Source organism: Xiphias gladius, chromosome 22 (genome assembly GCF_016859285.1).
Source record: "Xiphias gladius isolate SHS-SW01 ecotype Sanya breed wild chromosome 22, ASM1685928v1, whole genome shotgun sequence".
NCBI lineage: Eukaryota > Metazoa > Chordata > Actinopteri > Istiophoriformes > Xiphiidae > Xiphias > Xiphias gladius.
Window position 1 is genome coordinate 11427379 of NC_053421.1, and position 22171 is coordinate 11449549.

Below are 22171 nucleotides of genomic sequence, written 5' to 3' on the forward strand. Positions count from 1 at the left end.
GTTTGTGCACTGTTTGAATCATTTCTATATAGAGTCAACAGAGGGTACTGTTGTATAGATAACCGTTCCCCATTTCCTCTCTCTGAAACGCACACAAACTCGCATATGCATACACACAGCACACAGAGCTCAACTACTCCGAATGCCTCCCACTTAGTTTACCATTAGACATAAAACATTTAAACTGATAGGGGCAAGGTCGAGAAACGCAATCAAAGCGTTTTATACCAAAAAAGAAAACACGTTAACTTTTAGGCAACAGTGTGTAGTATAATGTCTCCACTGCAACTGTGCATCATGCCTTAGCCATGCTGTGAGAGCTGCGTTTGTGCACATTTACACTGAGCCGTGCAAACCCTCAATATATGTGGTCCTGTTTGAGAGGTTATTATACCTGTGAATTCAAAAAGCTTTGCAGCGGGTTGTCCAATAGCTGGGAGGAAGCAACTAGAGGTGTTGGGATTGCTGTATGTGCATCCTGATGGAAAGGTAATAACCCTGTAACTTCAGATGAACCTTAGGAGTTTAGCCCCAAGGGCTAAAGAGCCAACTCTCTCCAAACAGATGCAGTCAGAGATAGCATAGTTTCTTTAAAGTGGAAAGGGGAGTGTTGGCTATGCTTTTCTCTCTTCCTGTCTCTCTCTGACAGATAATCTCTTCTGTTACCTGACATGGGTTAGGTAACACTTTGGATGTTGCCAGATTCGCCTTGATCGCCTTCCTTATCTACAGGAAGCCTTTGTCTGAGCTCCATCTTTGTGTAAACAAAAATCCTTCATCCTTTTAATCCCTTCCTTCTTGTGTAGTTGGAATTCTCTTCTTTTTTCTTTGTTAAGCCAGTTTAGCAAATTATACAGAGTGAGGTGGAAAGAAATTCGCTATTTAATGAAAGTTTGAGTACAATTCACTGAAGCAATACATTGTTGTTTTTGATAGCCTAATTACAGAAAGAATATATTGATCTTTGAACAGTAATACTAACACTGGTCACCGGTCTATCACAGGGCTAAGTAACAGTAAGACTGACGCATGCACTTTTAGATTCACACCCACAGCAGTTTAGGGTGTTCAGTGCACCTGAACCGCATATCTTTGGACTGTAGGAGGAAATGCAAACAGACGCTGGGAGAGGATGCAAACTCCAGACATCTAACATGTGCCATATATCAGTGGACGATATTTCATAATTTGACGAAGCAATATATTTTATTCAACATTAATATAATAGCTTAGTTTAACATTGATATAACTGTACCGCTGTTAATAACTGTAACATATTGTGAGGAAAGTTGGAGATTGTATACTATTGTGTGTAATTTTTTGTGAGTGTTTGATTCTCTTCTCTTCTTCTACTCACGATTGAGTTTTGACTTGACTGGGGTGCAAAGTGGCTGATGACAGTACATTCCAACAACAAAGTTGGGGGATGGGGGGTTTAAGGTAATCCGATGCTGCGTGTGGGTGTGTGGTAAAGCTTTGTCAGCAAACTGGCACTATTCAATAAAACAGTTTTTGCATCTCTAAACTCTGCGGAGACACATGCTTGAGAAAAAAAAAAACCAAACAAAACACCGCTATCCTGGCCTACATTTATTCCATAATACAGTGTCTACACATAAGTGCACAGACAACATCATGCAATGCCCACAGCTGACCAGCTATTAATCAACAACTGAGAGGTGTTAGACAAGGAGGAAAACCCCTGTCTCTCTATACCCACACCTCCCTTTGGCTCACTCCCTGTCTTTCTCACAGCATGTTTCTCTGACAGCACCTAGCACATAGATGCCCTGCCTTCGCCCTTTTTTCTTTCTACTTTATTTCTCTCTGTCTTCTCACACTCTTCTTCTCTCTCCCCTCCCTCCTCATCTGGGGGCCTTAGGGCTGTGCCCCAGGGAATATGACAATGGTGATTTTGTTTTGGGCATCTGTGTCTCTCTGACTTGTTGAGAAATGACTAAAGAGTAAAGCCCAGACACAATATGTCATAGGTGTTGAAATGGCTAATACCACATTGGCATTACCGTTAGCCAGGGCGCTGGCTTATGTGCTTCACTCCATTGCATACTGAAAACTAGATCTTAGCATTAGGCCCCAGAATGTTTTCTCAGATGCCAGATCACATTTGTTTTGAGTTTCATAATGTTATGATATGACATTTAATGCTAACCCGTCGCCTGGTGCATCAACCACACAGTAAAAGGGTTTCAAAGGAGTTGCTTCAGTCCAGGAAACTACACAAATAGCAGAGAGAAAAGAAGCATTTATTATTGTAGCAAACACGTCAAGTTTACTTGTATATCTCAATATTACATAGGCCTATAATGACTTAATGCTTTAGAACCCTGATGCATGCGAGGCGGGGTCTTGAGCATCTCAGGAGAAAGAGAGAACAGTGTTAAGATGATACACATTAAGGATATCCATAGCAGGAACCACATTTGAGGACCATAACTGTTAGACACAAGCTCCATCAACAAAGCTTAAACCTGCTCTAATCAATATTATATATAAGAATTACAGACTCTCCAACTTTAATGTTTTGATTCACCGCTCTCATCATCTTCGTATAAAAAAACTGGCTCTACGCTACATTCCCATGACATATGGATTGTTACTGTTTGCAATTTTTAAAGATGGGCTGGAAAATCAGGTGTTTCCTGTAATCTTTGTTTTGTCAGCTCGTATTTCAGTTTCTACCTGTAAACTCGTGCAAGCTTGCATTCAGGTCTGTGCTTACAGGCTTCATTTGATTAGTGTGAACATTGAGCTTTCTGCTCACAAACTCCATTTTTCATGCTTGCACATTGAGTTTCAGGCTTGTAAGCTTACTTGCACAAGCCCTGAGGCAGAAAAAACAAATGAGTGGATGAGCATTGTTAGCATTGTACCTATAAACTTAAGTTTAATAATATCAAAATACAAGTTATGTGCACTCGCCGGAGAGATTGAATAAATATATATCAGTGTAATTTTTAAGTATAGCCAGAGAGATGGCTTCCTTAAAAGTATCCAGGAGTTTATTCCAAAGATTATTATTATTCCAAAGGCATTTATGATGGAAAAATGCTATTGCTTGAGGATTTTGTCTTGTTCACAGGGTGATGAGGAACCCTACCCTGGCATCTGAAAACATGCAAAGGAATGCGGCGTTTTTATTTTTAGGTTTGTTAAGTATGGCAGAGATAGACCATCTAATATTTTCTCTGTTCGAAAGAAAGAAAATGCATGGAAGCAAAGACGGGAGTTATATGTTTAAATTGACTACATTACAACTGTCAAGTCTGAAAGTTGCAAAGCTGTGTATTAAAGCCATGGTGTCAGATATGCAAAGGAACAGTATACTCTCTCTTACTGTGGAGGTGAAAACATATAACAATGAGGATAGTGATGTTAATAATACAGTATGTTTGTCGAAAGACAAAACCTTTGTTAGGGCATGATGACATCACCACACCCATTAAGGACCTCAGCCAAAAAAGTATGATTAAAGAGATCAAGTTCCCCTCCTAAGCCTTTTTTTCACTTTGCAAGAATACATTTACGCTTTAAAAGTTTATACCCCCTGGAAGAAGAAATTCAATCAGACTGACAACTGAAAAAAATGATATCATGACTCATGCCACAGCTGAGATGCTGACATGACACACATTTGTTTATTGTTATTTCATTTACATTGTAAAACCCACATTGAAATAGCATTAGCCATCATCTGTCAGTGCTTTTAACCCTAACCAATACTGTATGTAATGCATTGTTTCTGTGCAATATAAATGCATGCGATACATGACTGCCTTGAGTAATAATGTAGGACAGCGTAATATAAAAACGGAGCGGTGCCTCTTTAAACAGCATGCTCATACCTATTGTTATTGATAAAGATTTCCACTCATAAGCTGTTGTAAATGATCACTGTTGATAATCAATGTTGACATTGCTAAATTGGGCTTTCACATCACAGATTTTTTTGCTTCAAAAATAAAAATAAACGGTTTGAATGAAAAAGGTGCAGTTTGTCAGCATGAATCCTATGAAAAATAATACAAAATATAAGGGTAATGGGCTTAGGGTAGAGTAATAAAAGGACATATTTATACTGCTTATTAATACAGTCTTCCAGCAACGCTGTATTGTAAAGCCAATAAATAAAACAAACAATACTGTACATGGGTCACACAATTCAGTTGTTCTTTTCTGAAACTTGAGGATTTCACATTGATTTGGTGACAGAAGACGACATTGTAGCACCACTGAGTACAGAAGCCAGTTCACAAGCCTAGACCCTTCTCAGAATAGTTCTCTCATGTATGATGCTTTTTTTTTTCTTTCCTTTTGTCTCTTATATGACAACACAGAGCATTCTGCTATTGCCCAGCTATTGAGGAAGCCCCCTTTCATTATTCCCAGCCTGTTTTTAATCAAGCCTTAGAGTAGAATAAAATTTTCTCACTTGTTTCTTTAAAACATCCCTTTCATTATCAGACCCCTGATTTCCAATTCATCAAGAACTGCAGTGCACACCAGGGTGTATCACATGTTGTTGCGTGGCAGTTTGCTTGAAACCTCGTCAACCATTTTTCTCTGTTGGTCTGCCATCATTGACCTCTGGTTGACTGGGAGATGTTGGGTGTCCTGGGTACAGATCTGTTCAATTACGTGCACTATATAAACAAAGCTGGGATTTTTCAGGTTTTCAGTTTCTTTTGGACATGTTAGTCCTATTCGCTTTAATCAAGATTCCCATTTTGCTAGTTTTTCCTCATAATTCTCTCCTTTATTTGTACTGTCCTGATCACATTCCTGTATAGTGCTGTCAGCATCAAGTTCTTGCATCCAGATGTCCGGCATCGCAGGGAGAAGAAAGGGCACTGCAACTATCTTGCACTTCCATTGAAATGTTCTTCGTTTTTCAGTGCTCGCCACACGCTTAAAGCAAAAACAGTCTTTTCAAGCATGGACTTCAATTATAGTCTTTCGTCTATCTAACTACTTATCTGTCTGTAACACAGACAGACTCACTGGGTATGATTATAGGTTTGAATTTGAACAGGACTGGCAGCACTGCTTGCCATAGAACTTGTGGTTGCAGACTCCATGCTGGGGCACCAGGTAACACCAGTTGAAATAATCCCTACACGCAAGGTCTGTGGAAAAAAAGGAAAAAATTACTTGTGAAAGTTTGTTTCTATTCTGACAAAGTATTTTCAGACTATAGATTACAAGAAGAGCAATTTTAGTTTGTCCACAAGCATCAAAAATGCATTATATGAGCGCTTCGGTACCTTTCTTCTCAGGTTGTGGGCAGAAGTTGGTGTTGCAGGCCTGGGACATTGAGGGTTTAAGATGGAGTGCACAGCCAGCGGAGGCCTTCCCCTGAGCCAGACATTGGACCGTCCTGGCCTGCACTCCTCCTCCACATGTCACTGTGCACTGTAGAGTACAAAGAAACGAGGCCTCGTTGATGAGTACTATGCCGTGCACCACATATAACACATTAAATGCCCCCTCTCTTGTCAATCACTGTGTAATCCTGCTCTGGGTTACCTTACCTGAGACCAGGGAGATGAGTGCCATTCTGGTCGAGGCGGAGGTTGGGGAAGGGGCTGAAGTGGATAGGTGCGATGAAGAGGGCTCCATTGGTGGATTGGTGGGGTAGTGCGGACAGGGCACTCAGCCAGGATGCAGGGCCTCTGGAGCTCTACTGTGGGCTTGGGAACATGGTGGCACTTCTTGGCAGCAAGCTCTCTGTATTTTCCTGCAGTGTCCTTTATTATAGAAACCAAAAAGATTCATGTAAGCTACAAGATGCCATTGTATAACATGACACCCTCAAGAAAACCATTCTTTACAATAAAATCTATAGCACTTACTTAATATATGGAAAACTGACAACCTAAATTACAACATTGAGATGCGAAGAGATCAGAATTTAAAGCAGTGAATTGTAACAATCAATGTTAAAGTTGCACATTTAATAATTACGAATCAACATTGTGCTATATTTGACTAAACACATATAATACAGACCTTCTCTGCACATTTGATGAAGCGTGCCTGATAGCCATGACCACATGTTACTGAACACTGAAAATGGAATAGAGAAAATGGACAGAGAGAACTTATTACTGCTTTATTCATTTTAATTTCTTTTTTTTTTCATCTGTCTTTAAAGCTGCTGTAAAATTACCTCTTGCCATGTGGAGACAAACCACTGGACTTTTCGTTGTTTCTGGCAGCGTTTAATGAAGCAGGGTTCTTGACTGGCAGGTTTTGGCTGGCCTGCACACACACTGTCTGGCAGTGTGTGTGACTGGGTACCTGGGTTGGTGCTTGTACACAGCACTGTCCTCTTCCTCAAGCCATTGCCACACTTACGAGAACACTGCCAAATAAAGAGAAACATGGCAATGATGATAATTTATGCCTTTAATTTATTTAAGCTTTACCGTTCTGACCGGTAGATCTGATTATGACTTATTATTTACAGCAGAGAATTCAAAAAATGTCAGGAAGGAACATGCTTACCGAGGCGGAGGGGAAATTCAATAGATAAATTAAATCTGTACTGGGCTATCATATGAATCCTCAAACATTTGCATATTGTTTTCCTGAGAATCACGTCCAGGCCCCATTACAGAGAACATTTTATCATTCAACAACAACACAGTATTGATCATTTTTTTAAGTACATTTGTAGTACACTCATCATTTTAGAGGTAGCCTTTCCACCTTCTCTTGACTAAAAATAAGATTTATCAAAATGAATTCGATATTTGACCTAATGGCGCTATTAAATGACTCGAGCATAGAAAGACATGTCTAAGGCCAAAGATCTTAACAAGCCAACCATGCACAGCCCATAACATATATTCACATTCTTCACACAGTGACTTATTGTGCTTTCCTTCCTCAATAATACCTTGGGGCAGGCCACTAATTCCCCTAGTATTCATCTGATCCTGTGCTCAAATCTTATGGCCTAAATTAAAATCTTGAAAGTGTTTCACTTCACCCATGAAACAGGGGGCTGTGACGCACTGCCCTGTGCCACAGAGTACCGGAGAGGAAGTAAACTGGACACCATTTGTGGCAGGTAGTTAGGGAGTTTTGGGGATAAAATGGGAGCGTAACAGTGAAACGAGTCACCACACATAATGTATAAGAATTGGACCGAGAACAAAACACGAGAGGTGTCAGTGGGCACATTCATAGTTTAAAGCCGCTGAGATCACTGTCATAAAATGTGGTTAAGCCATCAGGGCTGGGGTTCACTTAGCAACACAGTGTGTAGCGCAAGTGTGCAGCTGAGACCTGTTTTTTACTCCTGTGGATAAGGGTTTTGTTCTACTACAGCAGTATGCCTTTCATACATCAGTGTAAACACACTGAAAAATCCCATTCTCGTATGTCCACGGCAGATTTAAAGACATCCTTACCTGTGACCATGACCCAGCGGTCCAAACTGGTGGACAGCTATGTGTCTTGCAGGCTTGCCTCCTGGCTGGGGTGGGCTGGGGACAGTTAGAGTCAGCCAGGGCCTCTACGTTGGCCTGGCTGGTTCTCTGGGCACACTGGACCTGCCGCATCTGTTCTCCTCCTCCGCAGCTCCGGCTACACACCCCCCACTCTCCTACAGACCAGCTGGGACAACACAACACAAGCCCGCTGAGTCAACATGCGCAGCTCCTCAATCATTTATTCAGACAGGCCTGCGTGAATTTGCCAGTGACACGATAACCGTACAGTGATAGCAGCTGTAGAGGACTCATCGTGTTGCATCGAAGCCACTTCTCTTCTCCAGTGGCACTGCAGTACTCTCTTCAGCTAATTCTTCTTCAGACGTTTCATAATAGAAACGACTGTAAAACCCCGAACACACTTAATGTCTAACAATAGCTTATAATGCTTATTATAGCTTATTAATGGACTTATTCAAGATGATTCTACACACCAGTCTTCATATATCACTGACATCAGACACAGTGGAGTGTTGCAGGCCTAACACTATAGAGTTTAAACATTTGTTCATGGCTGACTGGCTTCAGAGCAAGTCAGAACAGCCGAAACAGCAGGGTGTAATTTAAACGCCCCCCTTTCCTAAACTCATCCCTCATCACTACTAAAACTAAACATCATCACATATTTTTTTCATAATTACTTCCATTTGTACTATACACTCCTAAAACATTTGTGTGTGTGTGTGATATATATATATATATATATATATATATATGTGTGTGTGTGTGTGTGTGTGTGTGTGTGTATGTGTATGTTTTTTTTTTTATACATAAAAGCATCCTTTATATTAATGCATCTTAGACACATAATCCTCTGACCCTGATGAGTGCTCAGTTTAGGACAGTAGAGTTTATGTTATTTTTAGAGCTTTTTTTTTTTTCAACACTGCACCCTGACAGACCGTATGTCTTAAATCGCCTAATCCCCAAATCTCCTATCCCTTCTCTCTTCCTCAAAGCTTCATTGCATCTATCCGAAATGACCCCAAACTCAAGGTGCAGGCGGCTCAATCCCTCATCACACACTCTGTCATCCTCTCCCTAAGTTCACCCCAATGTACCCACCCAGCCTCCTAAGATCTACCCCAAACAGCCCCCAAAACATTGCTTTCAGCACACAGAGTTGTATATATTCAGTCTAAACTTTATTTGTAGTAATTCAGTGCATCACTTGCCTGGAATGTTGTATAAGGAGGATGAAAAGGGTATAGCTCTATGCATATGCACTATCGAATCTAAATAAATGCGGATGGAGAAATTCCATCTGGTCTCATATGTGTCATGGCTTGTCAGGAGGAAGATACACACTGTGGTATCATCAAAGGATGATTTGAGGGAGAATGAGAGGAATGTAGAGATGAAAGTTTCTGTTCAACTGTTCACTTTAAACATTTGACCTGGTGAGCAACACGTACATGTAACATATTTAACAGGCTAACATGATATTTATTAGCCTTTGGCACAGAAATAGGAGCTAAACCTTCATGGAGTCATTAAATACGAAAAGTCAAGCAAACAGTAGACTAACTCAAGTCACAGCAATTTTTAGCTGAAATTATATTGATACATTACGCTTACACGGTTGGCTTCAAGCCAGAAGAAATTCAATATATTTTGTATATGTATTTCTTAATTAGTATGAAAGCAAAAATATTTCAGTACTTAAACCAAATTAGATTTCTATGATGTAACATACAAGCTTGTAGTGGATAGCTGATATCATGGATTTATTACGTAAGAACATTTACCAACTTGCTACAGTATGATATCGTACTGGCGTACTTTATGAAATCTTATTCTGGCTCTCTTACACCACTTAGTTACTTCTCAGATATTTACACAGAAAAGTAAAATGTAGTCATTTGACCTACAGTGAACAAAAGGTTGTAATGTGGTAGACAGTAAAGGATGTCATATTAGAGCTTCATTTAATACTGAAAGGCACTTTCTTGTACCACGGATTTATCACCTTAGTGACCTCACTGGAGTGGCCGTTGCCATATCAAATTATAGACCACCTTGTGATCTTTGCCTCGGCTGCTATCAGCAAGTGTTGTTGGAGGATGAGTAAGCACCATACCCTCTGGACAGAAGCACACGGGATCAGATATCCTGCGGACAAAGTGTCAGACAGCTTCTGTGGTCTAAATGACGCTGTCTAGATGCTCACCAGTAGCATTAAATAACCTCTGTTTATGGCTGTGTGTGTTTGCAAATTCACGTGTTCATGTCAGTTTGTGGGTGTTTCTCTACTTATATTAGTGTACATCCACACTGTGAGACAGAGTGATATCATACTCTAAATGTGAGTTGGCATCGGAAACCTTTTTCCACGATGTAATGCCTTTTCAGTCCAAATTACTGTGTGCAGACACAGCAAAATGAAATAAGTGCAGGGCCTCAGAATAGTATGACCTGCAGAGATGGACTGATGACCACAGCCCGCCAGACTGGCATAGAATGCATGTTTTGGTCGGTCCAGCTCACTGCTTATGCACAAGGAGGGCCCACACGCTCTGAGAAAATGATGCACTTTGAAAAACTTGTCCCGCTGCTCGGTGAAAAAAAGAAACATATGCACATATAATAGGACATTATGTTTCAGTTTAGTTCAACAAAGACGTTCTATACTATACCAGCGTTTTAGGAAGGTACAACTGAAACTAGTTCTAGTTATTAAACCAGAAAGCAGAACTCTGATAACGTAGGATACACAAATTAATGTGATCAGCAGAAACCCAAACAATGCAACTATATTATACGGTATATATTCACGTTTATGAAACTATGAAATCTGACACACTGCTGCAAATAACTGTGATCAGACTGTAAAAGCATGGAAATGCCGCCTAGAGGTTTAGATTGTGACCAACAGGAAAAAGATAGATTACCTGATGTTATTACCGTATAATTTCCTGCTGTAACATGAGAAACTCTGCTGATTTTAATGTTTGCATTTGAATTTGTTGTCTGATCATTTATGTATTTAGTAAGGTTGATGGGTCTTGAACCCATTCAGAATTCACTGAGAGAAGATAATTGTCATAATGTGTTAAAGGGCTCCTCTCACAGCTCCTTTGCGTTTATAGGGCTGGACCCACTGTTGCAATCCAGCCATTATTTATCAGAACAAAACATGTAAATAGCAAAGTGGCTTTGTCAGTGTCTTGCCAACACCTAGTTCCTCTAGTGGTCACAAACACACACACACACACACACACACACACACACACACACACACACACACACACACACACACACACACACACACACACACACACACACAAACACAGACACACACACACATACACACACTCACACACAAAACAAATACACACACACACACACACACACACACACACACACACACACACACACACACACACACACAAACACACAAAGAGAGAGAGAGAGAGAGCGCGAGAGAGAGACATGCTCGTACACACAGGCACACTTAAGCAGCACCAGCTGTAGATAATGAAGGAGATAGGCCCAAGAGATGAGTGTAAACAGTTGTGAGATTACTTTACAGCCACTATTATCACTGCTTCCTCAAGTCAGTGTAAACACAAAAATCCATTAGTGAGTAAATGCTGATAGGGGTAGTGTGTGTAACCTTGTAAGTGCCAGAGTGTGAGAGTGAAGGTAAGAGAGAAAAGGAAGCAAAGTGGAAAGAAATATCAGAGAGAAGCATCAACATCTAAGATAACAACGAGTGAGCAGGGGGGTAGCTGTGTTTGGTGTACATGAGATCGGGAGGATGTGAATTTGAACATATATATAAATGACTTTTAAAAGATGTAGACAGTGAGACAGCCAGAGAAGCAGACAGAGAGTGTGTATGTTTGTCATAAAGCCACAGCCCCACAAATCCCTGCTGAGAGATTGGAAGTGCTGCAACCAGAGCACAACTTAGATTGAATGACAGCTATCCTTGGCTGGCTGCTTGGTGGTATAAGAGTGCGTCTGTATATATGTGTGTCTGTGTGTGTGTTTGTGTGTGTTTGTGTGTGTGTGGTGGAACAGGGTTGGACAGGTCACACAGAAAAAAGACGTTACATCAAAGTGTTCAGGCCATTAGGGTTATGTTTACAGCTGAGCCTGAAGCCACCCAGGTAATGGACACTGCAGTGGAGGTCTGGCAACCAAGCCTGCTGTTCCTCTGCACAGTGTGTGTATGTAGGGACAGAAAGGTCTCACAACTGACCTCAAACGCTTCACCCATGCCTCTGTGTGTGAGAGGGAGACAGAGGGAAACAGAGCCAGACAGTGAGACAGACAGAAACCGACCTTATGACTTACACACAGAGGGCAAGAAATAGGGTCCAAGGGGACAGAAAGTGTCCCCTTGCAAAAATGGCTGCAGCTCTGGCCACAGTGAAGTAGTGTGTTTCTCTGTGTGTGTGTGTGTGTGTGTTTGTGTGTGTGTTTGTGTGTGTGTGTGTTTGTGTGTGTGTGTGTGTGTGTGTGTGTGTGTGTGTGTGTGTGTGTGTTGAGGGAAATTGAAGCATCTGTTGTACCTAGAGTATCCTGAGAGATGAGTAAGCAGTTAAGTGCTGACTGAAATCTATGGAAATGAAACAGCAACTGTCTCTGGCTACCAGGTAATGACAGGGTGATCACACACTGTAAATGTCTGGATAAAGCTTGAATTGTTTTGCTTGTTGGTATAAACCCACAAACACTGTGAGCAAGAGTTTCCTGATGTCCTCCTTGATGTACAGTATGGCCTCATTTCTCATGAAATGTTTCTTTTCCTTTCTCTACTAGGATCCATTTACCAACAGGACCATAATTAAGTTTTCCACTGTTAGTGTGGCACAGAAATATAATAAACTAGATGACTTTGGTTCAAATACATATACAAATATATTAATATGTCCATCTGTGTTATCTGATTTATATGAGAGTATACTTGAACAACATAGTTGAGATCATTCAGTGCTCATTCAGAGTGTAAAACCGACATTTTAAGCGTGCATAAAATGAGTTATTAACGCTCTATACGACTTTTTTATAGCGAAATTTTAATTTAGAATTTTGCTGTAATTGATTCTTACAGGAAGTCACACTGTTTTTACTTGACTTACTGTAGCGCAGTGGTTCCCAGACTTTTCTGTCATGACCCATTTGGAGGTTGAAAAAACTCCATGCTCCCCCTTGATGAGTAAATTGATTAAGATTTATCAAACAGAAATACTGGGGTAACTAGCAACAAATAGAGACAAGTTACATTTTATTTAAGAACATGCATGTTCTTAAATAAAAGAACATGTATGTTTTATTTAAGAGCATGCATGTTTCTTTTCATGCATGTTTCTCATTGGTTTCTGTTGAGTGAGTGAAAAATAGAAGTTAACCTCTGCCCAAATGTACCAAACATTTTACTCACTCACAAAAGACTAACCAACTACATTAGACAGTGAACTCCAGAGTAAGATTAGCTTCTTCATATTTTGGATCTAACTGATGTGTTTGCTTGATGAGCGTCACCAGTTTTTCTTTTCTTCCGTGCCACTTTACATGTCGTTTTGATTTCCGCAATAATCTTGCTAACCTGAACCACGCTAGCTTTACTAGCAGCTGTTTTTTCTTGAATGTTCCACATGACTCAGATTAACAGATCTTTTCAGCAGACATTTGACTTACCATAGCGGTAAAAGCACAGTTGGAACCATCTGTTTGTTTGACAGGTCAAAATGTCTGCTTTGAAAAAGGACTATTCAATGCAAAGGAATTTATGCCTTTAAAAAAAAAATAACAATGCATGTAATTGTAAAAAACACATTTGTTACTACCATTTTTGTGCTCCATTTTAAACTTTTTTTTAAGTCATGTGATGGAAATTAAAAACTTTGTTATAATAACTAAACCATCCCCATGACAACTGAGCAACTCCATCTGCCAAGGAAGGCCACAAGATGTAGTTGAAGTCTTCAGAAACAACAAGTAAGCTGGACCTTGTATTGAGAATTTTTGGTTACCATTCTGCATTTGCATGGGACTGCCTTTATGAATTCTGACCTTCTGTCCAGGATGCTGCTATTTTTCCAAGTTATCACATAATAATAGTAATAATATATTTACTAGAGTAAAATTTTACAACACTTATTTCATGTCAGCGGTGAATCTTCCTATTATTTAAAATGTTTTCTTTACTGAGCTTAAACTTTACATTAAGAAGTAACTATCATGTTTGTGTAAAATCCTTGGTAACATCAATTACCCCAATACAAGCCCACAGTTAATAATGTAGACTTTAGGTGGAGTGCCATAGTAGCAATCCTAACATAACATTTTGTGGACACTTTTATCCAAAGTGCTACAGAACTGTATGAGTGCAAGCATTATTTGACTGGGTGGGAATCATCTGCAATGCTGGAAGTGGTGTGCTCACAGTACCAGTTTTTCTTCAACGTTACGGTGAAAAAAAAACAGAAATGACTACATACTATACAACAATTTACTACACATTTGACACAAATAACCACAAACATGCCATTATTATTTAAAATCTGATCTGACAAAGCCCTGGAGGACATGGCCTCCTTTTTCTGATGACAACACAATGACTACTTTATGTTAGTCAATCTGAGACAGCTCTGTGGTCATCACGCAGAATTTTCCTAGGATACCTGTTCCAAAATGGAGACATACAAAAAACTGAGCAAGAGGGAAATATTAATGCACTGAAACTTCTATGCAGAGGAAAAATCCCCTTTTGAACAGCTGTTGGTTATTGTAAAACATGAGATAAATGGTAATGTAACTGGGCTTCCATGATTTAGGTGTTAATATTGGTGCACTGTAAATACTGTATTTGCTGAGAAAATCTTGCAGCAGCAGGTTTTTTTTCAAGAGGCGCTGGGACACCACCAGTGGAATGTAGATTAAGAGAGGGATGACTTCATAAACAAGAGATTCCAAATAAAAGCACTGAGAAAAAAAAGTGATGAGGCGAGAATATGACTATACTTTAACAATTGTCTGACTCAGTTGGACTGCACTGATTTAGGGTTGGGGTGCAGCTGGGACACTTAAAACTATTTTGATGACAGAGTGAGAAAGTTCGGGTAGGAGTAAGCTTCAGAGTAACTAGACATCACCACTGTGCCTCTCCTGCTTTGCCATGTATTCCTTCTGTGTGTTTATGTGTGTGTGTGTGTGTGTGTGTGTGTGTGTGTGTGTGTGTGTGTGTGTGTGTGTGTGTGTGTGTGTGTGTGTGTGTGTGTGTGTGTGTGTGTGTGTGTGTGTGTGTGTGTGTGTTTGTGCCAGATAGCAGCTGATGGCTGCTTTCTGGCTGCATTCTGCTCTTGGCAACATGATGCCAACAACACCTGCATGATACAACAAGACTGCATGTATGCTGTACATGTTACATTATGTGTACTTATGGATATGAACACTTATGTATACTTATGCATATGTGCACAGACAAAAGCTATGATGCAAATACAGCAATAATTACACCCCCGAAGCTCATATTTGTGACAACACTAACCGCTGTTGAAAGTACTTGCATTCTGCTTGTCTTTTTGTCTTGCTCTCCTGTACCTTCCTATTTAATTTATTCCTAAACATTAAAAACTGTCACATTATATGACATTTCAGGCGTTCATAGCAAACATTTTCATTCTGTAGAAACAGGCCAAGTGGAGGGGCACTAATTTCCAGGAACAAAGATGCAACAAAACCTTATTGTGCCTTATTCTGGCAATATCAAATAATGAGAGTTCTAAGAGCATTTTAAGTGGCTTGGTTTGGCCACAACATAACAAAACAGTTTCACATGCAGGGAAACAAGTCACATTTGGACATTCAATAGCAGAATTTTTCTGGACATCCACAGGCAAGACTGACTGAGATGAGGTCAGAGTCTCGGTAAAACCCTTCTTTTCACAAAAATCGAGACACAACTTTCTCAGCAGTGTCTACCTCATTAGCAAGAATTTGGCTGATATTTTAGACTATTACTAAGAGTGTACATGGGAATACTCAGAATAGAGGCACAGAGGTATTGACGCCTTCAACAGCAGCTGTCAAAGCCCCCTAGATAAATGCTCTTGTTATTCCTTGAGACACAGGCTTCCACTAGACTCTGTAAAGGTCCTGCTTTATCTGTGCAGTGGTTGCCCCAGTAGAGGCTCCCAGTTATACATGTACACGGCATTCATCCATCAAAGACACTTTATAGGGCTAGTTGTCACTTTTGCATGTCATAATGCAGATTAGAATATCCTCCATTTGGTTTGTAGTTGTGGTCCATAATCACTATCACAGACGTCAACAATAAGGGTAGTGTTGAATGGGTGCATATAGGTTGCACTGTTTTGTGATTGGCTAACAGATGCAGCCAGTGAACTACAAAAGCACAGAGGAAGTGATGACCAATTACCAGGAGTACTTTATTTTGTTATTTCAAACAGAGTCTAGGATAATTGACTGCTTGCTAAACCCTTATCCTGAACACTGAATATCCAAATATAGCTTAGAAAATGTAACTAGGCACAACAGGCCTGTCAAGCTTTGGATTTTTCCACACAATGAAGCTGCATGGGGCTGTAGTAAGAAAGATAATCTGTATATAAAGATTTTGGAAAGGTGGTGTCTTTTTCCTACCTTTCCAAAACCAAAAATACAAGAGTGTAAGTGTAAGGAACCAATAATACAGTGTGTTTATCTACTCTAATGTAAGCTGCAAATATTGACTGCATGACTGGCTAACTCACTTACATTGTTAACCTTACACAGCATTACTTCCAAGGCAAAGGAGTATTTCATACTACAATATTTTATGGGGTTACAGGTAATGTTAAAAAACCCCTTATCAAGATAGTACATCCCCTGTGCAGTATTCTCCCACTGTGTGGGAACTGGTGGATACTACTATTAGAGTACAGGGAAACATAAGCCACTCTGTACTGCTCTTTATTTGATTTGGGTAGATACTCCTGCACCATCAGCCAAACCCATTATCTTGTCTTCAACATGGATTGTCAACTGGTGAGGATGCAGACTTTTTGCATGGGGCATGTAGCTTTAGCCTTTAGTCTTTTGCAAATTATCATGTACGTAGCCTTCAAGTGCATATTAAGACCTTTTTACGGGGTTCTTTTACGGGTCAACTTGAAAGATTAAAAAAGTCATCTGGAGACAGTGTTTTCAACCATCTCATGGGGCTGGCATTTGCTTAATTAGCTGGCTAGCTACAGATGATAAAACCTGAGAGTGACAGTCAATGGCTAGAAACAGGAAGCCTGTTCTTATATACCCCTGTGTAAAATCTGTCTCATTGTTTCAAAAATTGCTAAGAATTTTGAGTGGCAAATCTGCCAAAGTTATCCTTGTAAACTGCATATTGGCTGTGCCAGAACAGAAAGCTAGACAGGCGTAGCAACTGTAACTAAAGTGGGCAGGGGTTAGTTTTTTCCTATCTGTATATTCTGAAGGTATTTTGGACCATACAAAATTGTGGGAGGGCCTCTCACAACATCACACTTTGCTTCTCTGTTAGAATTGGTGGCCGTCCGAGAAGATACCCATTATGCATCCTTACTGTATAGCACTGGTGACCTTCTCTTGCAGGAATTATGTAGGCCCAAGGGATCCTGTTGCGTGATATCTTAGAAATTATTACTCCAACTGCACTTGCAGAAAATACACACAGGGGAAGCAATACATCAGCAACAGCTGTTGTAGGAATGACACACAGCATCTCCATTAGTCACTGCACTTGATGGGTATTTAGAAGTTCTGGGGCCAATAACCTACTGTAAATGTCATACAATATATATCCCCAAAAACAGTCAACCAACAATTCATGTCTTTTATACTGTTGTGTAAATGTCGTTCATGCCCAACACATGCATATCTGGCTTTAAAAAAATCACATTTTCCTGAAACCGTATCATCATTAACAAAATCTAAAGTGCTATCCCAAGAGCATCTTAGACTGATTTGTTTTCTGGCCAGGATTTTAACCTTCATGACAATGTCCAGAGCAGCACAGACAAGGGAGGGACATCTCCCCTGTGTGTGCCATTATATGAGTGTGTTCATTCATGTCCTGACTATCAGTGGTTGCACCACTCCCTATGATGTCCGCAGTAGCAGACCATGTTGACTGGATCCTCGGCCCTGGCCCTGTGTGTCACGGGAATAGACAGTGACCAAACCAATCGAGCTGAGCCAGGATCCCATGGAACCACACCCTGAAACTGCAGATTCATCAGTGGGTCTTGCGTCCACTCTGGCTCTGTCTGGTATCGTCATACATTATAGATAATGTGTCAGTGCCACTCTAAGTGACAGCAGTGGCATTATACAACATCGAGAAAAGCCTCAACTTCAACCTATGACAATGTTTCCTACATTGGTTCCCAACTGCAAATGAATCTTGAGCTTGTTTCTGGTGCACCCTTGTGGGACAATATGTTCTGAGAATCACCAGAGTTTGGAATTGAATTTACATGTCCCACTGAATAAGCTGGCAGTGCATTTTGTATACAGCAGTGCATTTTATACTACACATGTAGAACTAAAAAGTCCTTAGTGAGTCTTGATAGGGCTAGGGAAGTAGCGTTTTTGTTATGAGCTTGAGTCCCAGTTATTCTACATGTGAAAAGATTTACAAGTCCTTGGCCTGCTGTATTAAACAAACGCAGAAGCTAACTGTTTCTGACATTTGGTGAGGGATCATTCTTAACTGGATGAAGACACAAACAGAATATCCAGTGGAACTTCCCCTGTCTTCCCTGTGTCTCACACGCATGTTTTGGCCAAAATGTAGGTTATTTTTCATTACAAGAGAGGAAAATGTCGTCATGGTAGAACAGGTGCTTTACTGGGCTGGGAAAGGGTGGAGAATATAGTCAGTGCTGCCTGACACCCTTCATTCGCTTTATTATGAGGAGATAGTGTGGGAAGTTTGGAGGAGCTGACTCAACCAATAAACAGCTCTTTTTGACACTGCATGTCAAGAAATTACAGAACAGATGTGTAGGTGTTGTAGACCAATAACACATGGCAGTCAGGAGGAGTGAGGGAAAAGGAAGGTGAAAGGGACAGAAGGTAGGAAGACAAAAGACTACACCCAAAATGGTGATGTGCGAGACACAGAAATAAAAGAGACAGAGAGAAGGATATTAAGAGAAAGTAGAGAGAATACTAAAAATGTTGTCCACAACATAATCTCCTCTCCAGCACAGTGAGCTTGTATAACTATATAAATGTATTTGGCTGATGGCCCCTAAAGCTGATCATCATCCTCAAGTTCCCAACATGAACATGAATGTACAGAATGTTGAACTGTTACAGCCAACAATGTTTTTGGCTATCACCTAGCCTACAGGACACTTTATAGCCCTTCGAGGATACGTCAAATGAACAACTGAATGACTGAAATACCCTGAAGTCTAGAAGGACCAAATATTCAGTCTTTTTCCATCCAAAAGTATGTATCAGGAAAATGTGAGGAAATGTCTGCACAGTTCAAATATTTTTTAATGATGTCCAGATTGAGAGCCACTTAAAAACAGAGTGAAGATACATTTATGAGCTCATTCACAAACTTCTGAAACCACAAATGATCATTGAATTTACTGGGGTTTGTGCTTCTATGACAACACTAAATGAATACAGTTACATTAACTGCATTTGAGGCAACAACCATTAGTATTATTACTAGCATGCACAACAATGACATATGAAAGAGCATAGGGTCTGACCTGACAGGACATGGTTGGGTGTTGCAGGGCATCAATCCCGTAGCTGGTCTTGATCTAGGATTGCAATAGGATGTGTTCACCTGCACTCTCAAGTCTTTGTAGCATGCTGATTTGGTGTTCATCTGGCCTGTATGGGTTTAATATCAACAAGTACGGGCACATCATCATAAAAGGATCATAATTTTCAATTACAGTTAAAGTACCTAGCTGCCACTGTGTTACTATAAAACAACAGTAGTTTAGCAAAACTAACTGCGGATATTTACTGTGGATTCAATAGTTATGACGAGGCCTTATACATTATCAGCATGGATGTATAAAAACAACAAGTTTACAGAGCTTGAAGGTTCATTCTTGACATGGGATACAGCAGCTTCAAAAAAATAATCTGGATGTTGTCCAACTACAACAAAACAGCATTGTTGTTTAAAACTGCTTATCAAAATGCTATCAAATGTTTGCACATAATATACCTGTAATATGTGAACATGTGACACCTGTTTAATAACATAAAAGTAATATAATACTGGTTTCACATTGACACTGACATACTCTTTAGGTGGTAAAATACATTGTGTGTTGATGAATATTTCAATGTGCATGCTTTTTCACCACACTTCTCTGTTCATGTGATGTGCAAAGAAAATATTTGTCTCTGTAAGCCGTGAAAACATTTGTTGAAAAATTATATTATTAAAAAGTTATTTACTTTCTCACAGGCTACTAATCTTCTTTAATTTCCAGGAACTTTGTGTTTGTGAATTCTGGCACAAATGCAGATCTGACAGTGTTTTGTGATTTATGTGAAACGTGAATCCCAGGTTCACAGATCTCCTGGTTGGTATTTGGCCTTAGGCAAGGGCAATCTGCACATCACAACTCATACAGGTCAGTTAGTCAGTCACACTCTTTAATAAAGCAAACGACCTCCAGCCCATCATGGCCTACAATCAGGACACAAAGAGGTGGAGGTGGTTAGGGTGGAGTGCAACAGACCAGGGAGGGGAACTTTAACCTGGAGGGTCAATCAACAGGAACTCTATACTGGGGGCTTTGTTCACACTCATGAAGCCAAGCAAGTGCACACACATAAAACACACACACACACACACACACACACACACACACACACACACACACACACACACACACACACACACACACACACACACACACACACACACACACTCATGCCCACATATACACCTTTATCTCCTGACCTATGCCCTCAAATCACCATGCCAGGGACTGCTCGGGTCATTACAGCAGTCTTTGCACATGTGTGTCTGTGTGTGTATATGTGTGTGTCCTAGTTTAATACTAGGCCACTGGTCAAAGCCATGCATGTGTGTGATTACTTGCTTTAGCGTATCTGTTTGTGTGTGTGTGTGCATGTAATAGCAGGTCTCCAGTAGAGCAAGAAGAGGTCCCACCATTCCGAAACAAGAGCTGCTAATGTCGCCTCACTAATGATGGGAATGCTCCTCTCTCCATTTAACCTGCAGCTAAAAGCCTTCTTATAGATCAGAGAGGCCAGACTCAGCTTTAGATGCTTGTCCATTGATCTACAAACTGTCCTCTTAATCAGTGGGCTGTCCCAGATTACTTGGCCCAAATTGAAAAGAGGTGATCTGTCTTTTTTCATCTGTGTTCAAAAACACAGAAAAGTGGTGCAACTTCTTTTAAGCAAACAGAGTAACACGTCACTGCACAACATCTGTGTGACAGGGAAGATGAAAAGGAATATACTAAACTTTGAATATACTTTATCCATCATTAGTAGTTTGGAAAAGCACATTTTGATTTAATTTGCAGCACATGTGTAACATGATAATACTTATGAAAAATAGTTTTTGGCTTTCCTGTTTGTACATACCTCCAGCACAAGTTGCTGAGCATTGGGACCGTATGATGGCCCATGTGTAATTGTGTTTCATGAGATTCTTTTTCTCATTAGCTTTCTTCAGAGTGTATTCCCAACGTACACCTGGGTTCCAGCCCTGCAACAATATCTACAACAAAGAATATGGTCAGAATGATGAGATGAAAGAATGAAAGAAGAAGTAAAATTACATGCAGGCACATAACAGAATAAAGATCTAAAGAAGAAAGTCATAATCAAAAGAAGGGTACGGGGTAGTTCATTAAAAAATATAGCAAACGGCCCAAACACATAAATAAGTGATATAACATTGGTCAGAGTAATAATTTTTGTGTCCACTGATCCCTTACTTCTATGACCAGTGTCTCATTGGTGGGGCCAGTTGATGAGAGGCTCTCTGGTCTGTTATAGGGTCTCTTGTATTCAAAAATGGCTCCAGCAATGGGGTGTCTGCCTGGCCAGTCCACTGTCCAGTGTCCGTTCAGGTAGTAGCGTCTCTGGGTGTCCCTGACAGCCAGGTAAGAGCTTGATGTATTCAGTTCCATCACACGGATACTCCGAGCCCCTGCTGGGATGGTTACCACCCCATAGTACTCTAAGAAAGACAACAAAATTTTTTACACGAGCACTAAAAGTTCCAAAAAAAACCCAAGAAACAAAACAAAAATTGTGGTCATAACTAAAAAACCCCCCTACATTTTCATAACATGCACTATGATACACCAAATCACACAAAATAGTCTTGTGTATGGGCTATAAAATGATAAAAGGTAGGAAAAAGCAATTTCAGTATCTGGGATAAAGAACCAAATCTGTAGTTTTTAAAATATCTCAAACAACATCACCAAAACCAATGAACTGAACAATTTAATTACTATGACCTACGGTTTGTATAATGCTGCTTGTTGTAGTGTCCTTTGTAGATCTTACAGGTGGAGTTGTCTCCTTTACACACCCCACAAGCATCAGGCACAGCTGTGGAGCCCAACACACGGTCACAGCCCACTCTCTGTGGGAGAAAAACATCATTGCTTTTGACTACTGAG

The 22171-nt window shown here is 40.2% G+C and overlaps 1 protein-coding gene across 1 annotated transcript in view; it reads right to left on the bottom strand.

Annotated features, from left to right (window-relative positions):
- Positions 1-3703: 3703 nt before the first annotated feature.
- LOC120784414 (A disintegrin and metalloproteinase with thrombospondin motifs 16) overlaps positions 3704-22171 on the bottom strand; it is a 55020-nt gene continuing 36552 nt past the window's right edge. Inside the window, exons 15-24 of the mRNA XM_040118210.1 lie at positions 22011-22134; positions 21476-21720; positions 21120-21255; positions 19244-19370; positions 7437-7641; positions 6188-6382; positions 6028-6084; positions 5550-5765; positions 5283-5430; positions 3704-5144 (exon numbers count right to left, since the gene is read on the bottom strand). Coding sequence (XP_039974144.1) covers positions 5029-5144; positions 5283-5430; positions 5550-5765; positions 6028-6084; positions 6188-6382; positions 7437-7641; positions 19244-19370; positions 21120-21255; positions 21476-21720; positions 22011-22134 — 1569 coding nt within the window. The 3' untranslated portion in view covers positions 3704-5028. The remainder of the gene's footprint in view (positions 5145-5282; positions 5431-5549; positions 5766-6027; positions 6085-6187; positions 6383-7436; positions 7642-19243; positions 19371-21119; positions 21256-21475; positions 21721-22010; positions 22135-22171) is intronic.